This window comes from Mustela lutreola, chromosome 6 (assembly GCF_030435805.1).
Source record: "Mustela lutreola isolate mMusLut2 chromosome 6, mMusLut2.pri, whole genome shotgun sequence".
In the NCBI taxonomy this organism is placed as follows: domain Eukaryota; kingdom Metazoa; phylum Chordata; class Mammalia; order Carnivora; family Mustelidae; genus Mustela; species Mustela lutreola.
In genome coordinates this window covers 40,733,351-40,743,898 of record NC_081295.1, presented here as the reverse complement: position 1 = coordinate 40,743,898, position 10,548 = coordinate 40,733,351, and the positions used below count along the sequence as shown (strand labels likewise).

Genomic DNA, 10,548 nt, shown 5'->3' with positions numbered 1-10,548 from the left:
CCCTTTCATTAAAGAGCTTCTCCCAGACTCCGCCCCAACCTTCTTTGAAGCTCCGCCCCTTCCCGGAGTGAAGCTCCACCCACCCACCCGCCCCGGCCGGCCTAGGCTCCGCCCCTTTCTCTTAAAGTCCGCACAAGCCTACGCGAGTTTGGCGCCAACCGTGTTTTTTTTTTCCGCCCTCCCAAAGGCGGGAACTAGTTATGTGCGCCGGGACGTACTTTACGTCTGGTCTGATTGGCCATGGATGCTCAGTCCCGCCTTCGCGTCCTGAGTGCGTTCTGGCATTGGTGGAGATGCCTGGGAGACCTCGGTGTCCAGAAGGGATCCCCGGCTCTCTTGGGCTAGGCAGGGCGGGTAAGTTGATTTGGGGGTCTGGTCCGCTCGGGGCTGTTGGGGAAGAGACTGAATGGCGTGGTAGTGCCCCGAGCGGAAGCCGGAGGTTTCTGGGGAGCCAGGGAGTCCAAGGGAGCCGCGGAGTCGGGGGAGGGGGGCGCGCCTGGTGTCCGGGGCCCGCAGGTAGCTGCGTTCCCGCCACCCTCGGCTGCAGTTTCTGGTCTCTCATTGGTGTCGCTCTTTGGTTCCTCGAGAGTATCCAGGGGTGTTTGGGGCGAGCGCACGTAGGAACTGCCCTTTCGACTGCTCCTCCCGCCCCTCCCCCCCAACCCAATCTTGTCGTGGAATGTACTCCTTACAGCTTTCTCATGCGATTCTGGAGGAATGTGTCTTTCCTTAATGTCAGGTCATCACTGATGTTGGTTGTTTCCGAGACCGTAATACCCGGAGAAGTTATCTTGATCTCCACGAAGCCCAAAACAGCGCCTGACACATAGTTGGCCCCAACTCAGATGTTACTGTAGAATTAGCAGAAGCGCAGGGTTTGTGCTTGAGGGATCAAGTTGATGTTGACTCTGATTCGGTCCTAGTCCTTCCCGGATTCTTCCCTGGTCTTTTGCATCCTCCACACCTACAGCTCCAAACCTTTCCCCTTCCTCAGTGCCCCTCCCCCATCTTGCTCAGTGCTGCTTTGACTGGAGTGGGACTGAGACCAGGGCAAGAATTCCCCAACCCCCACCCCAATGATCTTCTAGCGTTTCTTCCCATTTCACAAGAGGTGGCCCTCTTTCGAGAAAAAAAATATACTTTTATCTCTGGCGAATATTCCTGATTTTGTCATTTGGCTTTAATGAAGGAGCTGGAATCTAATCCCAGATATGCCACTTATCAGCTGTTTGACCTTGGAACAAATTTCTTAATCATTTGTTATTTGTTTCCTCATCTATAAAACGGGAAAAAGAATAGTATGTACTTTATGGGACTTTGAGAAGATTGAAATCAATGTATTTGGAACATTTAAGGTCCAGGCATATAGTGTTCAGTTTATATAGCGTTTGTTATTGTTTTCCCTTTACATTTTTTTCAGGAATCTTGCTGTATTACATTTAGCCCTTCCCATGAACCTTAAAATACACTCTCCTCCCCGTGCTTTTTCCTGTTTTTCTCTACAGATGCTTATTTCAGTCTTTCATTTTTTTTTCTTTTTTAAAGGAAATTGCCTTTAGACTGTCTTTTTACAACATTGTCCTGTCACAAAAGACAAGGTAATCCTTCTCTCATCTGCTTCATCTTCACATCTGAATCCATTAGGATTGTTCGTAAAATGTTTATGAGTAACCTTGCAGCAATTTTCTTTCATCATCATGGTTATCAACATGTAAAATTTTGCCTCTCCACTTTGCATAGGTATAACACTTCCTCTGTCAGTAGTACCTTGCATTATATATTGAGATCCTCATTTGGGGGAAGGTGAGAGCAAATGTGAATAAACCCCTCTTTCCGAGGGATTCTGGTACGTAATCCTTCCTCTTCCTCCTCCCTCTTCCAGGAGAATCACTGGCCTTTGTGATTTCAAGAGAGTAATCTGACCTTTACCAATTACATTTTGTCTTTTGTGCTGCATACTTTAGTTTTCAGTTATCTCTTTAGACATCTTTACCTGCATGTCCTACAGATAATTCATCCTACTTTCTTTGGTTCTCTATTTCAGTTAAAGGTGTGACTACCTTGTTATCAAAGCTAGGAACTTCAGAGTTGTCATGAATAGATTAGGAATATCAGTAATTCAACAGATACTTTTTTTATTACCTACTGACTTGCAAGGCCCTGTGCTGAGAGCTGGGTATACACTGATGAACAGACAGAGCCAGTCCTGGTCTTCATGGGGCTTACAGTCCAGTGGGTGAGATGGACATTTCTTTAGGAATTTCCACAAAAATGTAATCTTAAATTGAGAAGAGGCCATATATAGAAAGGACACTGATATATTTTGCTGAGAGCTTTCTTTCAATAATGGAATCTCTGCTGTAGGTGAAGCTGTCACTCCTTTCTTTTCTTTCTTTTTCTTTTTTTCTTTTTAGTTTGTTTGACAGAGAGAGAGAGATCACAAATAGGCAGAGAGGCAGGGGGAAGCAGGGCAGAGAGCCCAATGTTGGGCTCCATCCCAGGACCCTGAGATCATGACCTGAGCCAAAGGCAGTGGCTTATCCCTCTAAGCCACCCAGGTGCCCCTCCTTTCTTTTTCTTTTTCTTTTTAAGATTTTATTTATTTAAAAAAAAAAGATTTTATTTATTTATTTGACAGAGAGATCACAAGTAGGCAGAAGACAGGCAGGGCTGGGGGGGGGGGGAGCCGGCTCCCCGCTGAGCAGAATGCCCGGAGGTAGGGCTTAATCCCAGGACCCCGAAATCATGACCTGAGCCAGAGGCTTAAACCACTGAGCCACCCAGGCGCCCCGATGCCCCTCCTTTCTTATTCCTAATGTTTGTACCTACTTTCTCTTAACCAGTTTGGCCCAGGATATGCCTATTTAATTTGTCTTTTGAAGAACTAACATAAATATAAATGTATTTATTCATCTCTATTTTATTTTTTTAAAAGATTGTATTTATTTACTTGAGAGAGAAAGAGCATGAGAGGGAGAAGGTCAGAGGGAGAAGCAGACTCCCCGCAGAGCTGGGAGCCCAATGTGGGACTTGATCCCAGGACTCTGGGATCATGACCTGAGCGGATGGCAGTGGCTTAACCAACTGAGCCACCCAGACGCCCCTATTTATTCACCTTTATAGTGCTTGTTGCTTTTTATTAATTTCTGTCCTTTATGTGTTTCTTTGTTTTTGTTTTTTTTTTTTGTTTTTTTAAATTATTTGACAGACAGATCACAAGTAGGCAGAGAGGTGGGCAGAGAGAGAGGAAGGGAAGCAGGCTCCCTGCTGAGCAAAGAGCCTGACACGGGGCTCGATTCCAGGACCCTTAACCCACTGAGCCACCCAGGCGCCCCTCTTTGGTTTTTTTTAAAACATTTTTAAACATTTTTTTTTTTTACACATTTATTGGACCTTTTTCTAACTTCTCGAGTTGGATGATGAACCCATTAATACTTTGTCTTCTTTTCCTCTAAAAGTATTATTTTGATTGTATTCCACAAACTTTGCTTTATGGTGTATTCATTGTGATTCAGTTCTATGTTTCCCCATTTCTATTAATATTTGTTCTTTGATCTTTCTTTGCAAATTTCCAAAGGAGCTGGGAAATTTAAGAGTGTGTTATTAACTTTGAATTTTATTTATTTATTTATTTTTAAAAAGTGGGCTCCCTGCGCACCATGGGACTTGAACTCAAGACCCTGAAATTAATAATCATGCACTGTACAGACTGAGCCAGACACACACCCCTGAATTTTGTTGTTGTTTTTTTAAAGATTTTATTTATTTATTTGACAGACAAAGATCACAAGTAGGCAGAGAGGCAGGCAGAGAGAGAGGAGGAAGCAGGGTCCCTGCTGAGCAGAGAGCCCGATGTGGAACTCGATCCCAGGACCCTGGGATCATGACCTGAGCCAAAGGCCGAGGCTTTAACCCACTGGGCCACCCAGGCGCCCCAATTTTGTTGGTTTTGATAAAAGCTCGTTCTCTGATACTTGTTGATACAAGTTCTGATATAATTTCTGACACAAGTTCTTTGATACTTGTTAAAAATTACTGTCATGACAGTCAATTCTTATAGATGTACCTGAACATAATATAAGTTCTCTGAATTATTGCATGCAGAGATAGAAAATCAGGTCAGATCTGTCAGTTTTGTATTCAGACTTGTATCATTAATTAACTGTTTCATCAGCAGAGAAAAGTGTGTTAAAATCTCTGTTATGACTCTTATCTGTATCAGGTAGGATTTAATCAGGAGACAAAGACCATACAGTAATTTGAAGAGAAAATACTTAAAGAATTATTATTATTTTATTTAGTTAGTTTTTAAAAGTAGGCACCATGCCCAGTGTGGGGCTTGACCTCATGTTCCTGAGAGCAAGAGTCACATTTTCTACTACTGATGATACCAGCCCCATGCCTCTAGAAAAAGAATTATTAACAGACAGTTAGAATAACTGGGAATTGGTTAGTAAGAGTTAAAGATAACTCTAGGGGCTCCTGGGTGGCTCAGTGGGTTAAAGTCTCTGCTTTCGGCTCAGGCCGTGATCCCAGGATCCTGGGATCGAGTCCCGCATCTGGGCTCTCTGCTCAGCAGGGACCCTGCTTCCTCCTCTCTCTCTGCCTGTCTCTCTGCCTACTTGTGATCTTTGTCTGTCAAATGAATAAATAAAATCTTAAAAAAAAAAAAGAGTTAAAGATAACTCTAAAGAAGGTAGGAATAGAAGAAGATAGAGGGAGTGGCCAGTACCTGTAGGGTTGAAATAGATCATCCAAGGAGGGGCTGTCTTCGCCCTCCTTGGAAGGTGCATCGCTGGGGACAAGCGAAGGGCAGAGAAGTTGCTAAGTGCCCTGCTGGTGACACTGCTTTGAATCTGGTAGAAGAGATGCATAAGGAAGCTCCTGGGTGCTGCTGGCTGTCAAGTGCTGTGGGATCCAAGAGTTGGAGAAACTGTGCTCTCCAGGAGACTAGCAGGAGTAAGCTGGGTCCTACAGGAGTCCTTTGTAATAGAAACCTCACTTACGGGAGGCAAGTATATAGAGAGATGGTGCCCTGCAGGAGCCTGGTGCTGGAGAGACTGTCTGCTGCAGGAACTAGATGCTAGAGAAAGATGTTCTGCAGGAGCCTGAGTAGCCAGGCACACTGAAACTAGGAAGTGTCTTTCCTAGGACGCTGTCCTTTCCAGTGTCTCTCCAGTGCTCTACTGATAAGGTTTAACACCAAGCCAGTTACAAAGGAGAAATATTTCCAAGGTCATTCTTCATTATCACAGAAGGGTGGATCTGAAATTGAGAGACATGATTAATGGCCACAGTTCCTTTAACTTCTTATGTGTACATGGTGAGAAATCACATATATAATTTGACTCTTTCATATTCTTGTGTATATTATTCTCAAAAATAATTTTGAAGAACTCTAAATGTAACATATGGCATGACTAAGAAATGAGCTGTCACTTTGTATTAAATTTGTAAGTAATTAAAAACATACTTTTAGTGGTCAGGAACCTATAGAGATAAAGGTGTGGACAATGTTTCCGTAAGCAACTGTAGAAAAATTTAAGACCAGTGACGGATAAAAAGATCCAGGTTTTTTTTTTCAGTTCTATTGATTTCCTACTTTTAACTTAATAGGCAAAGTAGTCTTTTTTTTTAAGATGTTATTTATTTGACAGGCAAAGATGACAAGTAGGCAGAGAGGCAGGCAGAGAGAGAGGAGGAAGGAGGCTCCCCGCTGAGCAGAGAGCCGGATGTGGGGCTCGATCCCAGGACCCTGGGACCATGACCTGAGCCGAAGGCAGAGGCTTTGACCCAATGAGACCTCCAGGTGCCCCGATATTACTTTAAAACAAAAAAAGAGGGTGCCTGCATGACCTGAGCCGAAGGCAGAGGCTTTAACCCACTGAGCCACCCAGGCGCCTCTCCTAATACTATTACTTAAAAAAAATAAGGAAACTGGCATAATTGGATTTGGTAGGAAATGTAACCTGGCTGTTAAGAGTATATCTTGGTGGGAGCGGAAGTGCACAGCTCTAGGTATCCTTAATAACCCTCAGTAGCCACAGTTCATTGACTATAGGCGCCATTCATCACATTTTACTGGCAGATTGGAGACTGTCAGATAAGTCACATTTTTTGGTTTGTTTTGGATTCTTTTGTTGCTTCCATTCTTGCCACTACAAACAGCACTGCACTGACTATTCGTTTATGTACATCTTTACCATGTGCTTGTATATCTGTAGAACACATTACTAGATACGACTTGTTGGGTCAAAGATGATTTGCATTTAAAAATTTGGTAGCTGTTGTCAGATTGCCTCCGTACAGCTTGCACCAGTGTACACTTGGGTGACGTATGAGAATACCTCTTTTCTCACATCTTTACCAGGCCTCGTATATTATCAAATTTCTTTGTTGTTCCTGTCTTACTCTCTTACTGGTGAAAACATGTAAGTGTGAAGTTCCCAAGACCAACTCCAGGTTGGATGTTTTGCTAAGAAGACTCCTAGAACTCAGCATGTAATTGTACTTATTTAGTATGATAGTTGGCTTACTTTTATATAAAAGTTAATTTGTGTTTTGTTCTATTTTATAAAATCAGCATCATTTACTTTGTGACATGGCTTAACTATAATAAGCAAGTTTAAGGTTTTGGAAAATGTTAGGCACTTTTTAAAAAGTGTGATAGGGAGTGAATTTATTCATTGTGTCCAAATTTAGAAGTTGCTTTTTAACTTAAAGCTAGGTTCACTCTCTGACTTGTGAGGTTGATTTTAAGTGGAAAATCTTTATATTTAATACTTTAGATGGCGACTGTCAAAAGGAAATAGGATCATGGCAGCAGATGATGACAACGGTGATGGAACAAGTTTATATGATGTATTTTCTGGTAAGAGCTCATTTTAACTGTTCTTCTAAATTTATTTAAGTATAAAATAATATATGTTCACTGATACCACTCATCAACTTTTTCTTCTCACACACAAATGAATTAATACAGTAAAGTGCCTGGCAAATAGGAAATACTTAGTAAATGCGAACTTTCTTATTGTATGCTTTTGGGTCTCTTAAATTTAATGAAATTAACAACTTTGCCAGTATAAGTGGTAATGATATTTATTGCCATATCCAAAGAAATACAAAATAGGTATTTGTTATGTGTAAGTTGCATATATTATTTATATACTTCACTGTGCATTTCATAAGAGAAAGTTAGTTTTCTAGTATAACAACAGCATAATTATCAATTTCAGTAAATTTAACATTGATATAATAATTTTATTCAATCTGCTATTTTTATTTGTCAGTTAACCCTTGAATTTTCTTTATTATTATGATTGGAATTTAATCATCATTTTAATTCTTTATTTTAGTTTTTCTCATTAGTTTTTTTCTTTCTGATTTTCGTGACTTCTTTCAAATGTTGAATATATTTTGAATATATATGTTGAAAATATATTCAACATATATATTTAAAAATTCCATTCCAATTTATATATTAGCTTTATGGACTACACCTCTTTGCATTATTTTTTAGTGGTTGCTCAAGGGATTGCAGTATACTTATTTAACACTTTGTGTTCTACTTTCTAGTATTGTACCTTTTCACCTAAGATGTAGAATCTTGTATGTATAGTTGTCTTTAACCTCCATTAGTCCTTTTATGTTAAAGATGTCATAAATCTCATGATACAAAGCTGTAATTTTTGCTCTAAACCATTCTATGTATCTTTAAAAAAATTAAGTTAATCAAATTAAGAAAAATTAGTCTTTTATATTTACTCAATTATTTATCATTTTTAGTCCTTCTAGTACTCTTTAGTATTTTTATAGAATAATTGTTTTGTCCCCATCTCTCTTCTGGGACTCCAGATATATAGTATGTGAGAACTTTTGACATTATCCTATAGGTTACTAAGACTTTTGTTGTTTTTTGTTTATTTGTTTGATTTTGTTTTATATATTTTATTTTATTTTTTTAAAAGATTTATTTATTTATTTATTTGACAGACAGAGATCACAAGTAGGCAGAGAGGCAAGCAGAGAGAGAGAGGAGGAAGCAGGCTTCCCACTGAGCAGAGAGCCTGATGTGGGGCTTGATCCCAGGACCCTGAGATCATGACCTGAGCCGAAGGCAGAGGCTTTAACCCACTGAGCCACCCAGGCGCCCCGTGTTTGATTTTGTTTTAAATCTTTTTCTCTCTATTCTTCAGATTGGGTAGTTTTATTGATTTATCTTCAAATTCACTGGCTCAGCTGTCAAGAACATTCAGTGAATTTTTTTAAAAATTAGAAATTATAGTTTTCAGTTTTAGGATTTTCATTTTTTGTTTGTTTGTTTGTTTTGTTTTGTTTCTTCCTATGTAGTAATTTTGGATTGCATTCTGGACACTGAATTCTGTTATGTTCTAGAGATATTTGGATTATGCTATATTGCTTGGAAGAATGTTGTTTTTACTTTTAGCAAGTATTTAACTTAGCTGAACTTCTCTCTTACCTGTGGTGGATAGCAGCTGAAAACCCTGTTCAGGTATTTTAACTTTAGCTGGACATTTTGGAGATTTTTTTTTTTAAATTATTTTTTTAAAGATTTTATTTATTTATTTGACAGAGATCACAAGTAAGCAGAGAGGCAGGCAGAGAGAGAGGGGGAAGCAGACTTCCTACTGAGCAGAGAGCCAGATGTGGGGCTCGATCCCAGGACTCTGGCATCATGACCTGAGCTGAATGAAGACAGAGGCTTCAACCCACTGAGCCACCCAGGCGCCCCGACATTTTGGAGTTTTAGCCTTTATGTACTTTGGGGGTCACTCGGAGATTTGAACCCAATTTGGGGAATATTCTCCAGCTCTCTGAATTTTCTTTCTTAGTTTCTAGTTGCTGTTATCCCTCCCAAGTTCTTTCTCTTGTTCTTCAAGCTATTAAGACTAGAGGTTTCCATCAGAGTTTTGTTGGCTTTAATTAGGGCATATCCTTCTACAAAAAATTTTATTACAAAAAATTGTAATAAAAGGATAGGGGACACACTTAAGACTGTTTTTCAGGTATTGTCTCCTCTTCAATTTTTGCCTGCTTTGGGTTGCTTTTTTGTTTTTTAGATTGCTCCCCCCCCTTTTTCAAATTGAGGTATAATTATACATACAACTTCATATTAGTTGTATTAGGTGTATGACATAATGATTCAGTATTTGTATGTAATGGGAAATGATCACCACAATAATAGTTTAGTAGTAGAGCATTTGACTATAGATAGCTTTTAACAGTTTGCTTGGAGTTCATAGTTGTTCTCAGCAGGAGGATTGGTCTGATAGAACTATTGTGCTGTAATTGGAATTGGAACCTTGTCAAAAGTTTCTTTTTGAAAGTGAGTTTTTAAGCCTAAAAGATGCTGAGTCATAAATCTGTGTATTGAGATCTTTCTGTTTATAAGGATATATAAAAACTTAAAAACAATGGTCTTGGCCGCCTGGGTGGCTCAGTGGGTTAAGCTGCTGCCTTGGCTCGGGTCATGATCTCAGGGTCCTGGGATCGAGTCCCGCATCGGGCTCTCTGCTCAGCAGCGAGCCTGCTTCCTCCTCTCTCTCTCTGCCTGCCTCTCTGCCTACTTGTAATCTCTCTGTCAAATAAATAAATAAAATCTTTAAAAAAACAAAACAAAACAACGGTCTTTGTGGTATACGACTGATAAAGTCTCCTTTTCCTGGCTCCCCAGAGTAGGAGTAGAAAAACTGCACTAAGTGCATAAAATAATTTTTAACAAGTCTTTGATTTTCTTGCAGCTTCTCCTCTTAAAAATAATGATGAAGGTTCTTTGGACATATATGCTGGATTGGACAGTGCTGTTTCTGGTATGTAAATTCTAAAATAAAATAGGTTCTTTTTTATATTTTATATTTCTATTAGAAATATTTATTTTGTTACAGTTCTCAGAATAATACATCGTTCCTGAATAATTTGACCATTATTTGGAATAATTTTACTTAGGTAATTATTTTCTTGACTAAAGTTTGATCAGTAAAACAGATTAGCACTTAGGTTTGTTATCATCTAGGTTTCAGATTTAACTGGACCTTGAGCAAATATATTTTGTACCATTAATAGGCAGACTGTTGTTGTTGTGTATACATATATTACTACTCATACTGTCACGGCTTACATGACATTAGAACTTTTGAAAAGGGTAGTTGCTATAAATGTTTTCAGGTGTATCTGTAAGAGTATGATATGCAGAGAAACTAATGACCTATCCAAATTAGAAACCTTTTCCATAATCAGAATTATCTCAAAGCAATAAGATATCTTTGAGCAGATACGGCACTGATTTGTTGACACAAGTGCTTTAGGTAAATTGGTTTTCTAATCAGTATCAATTTGGATGAAATGCAGGGGGTGGAGAAATGTATAGCCCTTTGACTTGAAATAGACACAACCTCAAAAAACTTAGCACATATATTTTCTTTTTTTCCCAATTTACTGGGATATAGTTGACATTTAATGTTGTATAAGTTTAAGGTATGTAAGTATTGCTTTGATACACATATGTGTTGCAAAATGATTACTCCTTTA

General features: G+C 39.3%; 1 protein-coding gene across 5 annotated transcripts in view; it reads left to right on the top strand.

The window, feature by feature from the left end:
• The first annotated feature begins 239 nt into the window (after positions 1-239).
• The window catches only part of CASP8AP2 (caspase 8 associated protein 2), a 47,388-nt gene continuing 37,079 nt past the window's right edge, over positions 240-10,548 (top strand). For all 5 annotated transcript variants that reach the window (XM_059177066.1, XM_059177069.1, XM_059177065.1 and 2 more), the window contains exons 1-3: positions 240-354; positions 6,789-6,871; positions 9,762-9,830. In XM_059177066.1, the coding sequence (XP_059033049.1) occupies positions 6,817-6,871; positions 9,762-9,830 (124 nt within the window). In that variant the 5' untranslated portion in view covers positions 240-354; positions 6,789-6,816. The remainder of the gene's footprint in view (positions 355-6,788; positions 6,872-9,761; positions 9,831-10,548) is intronic.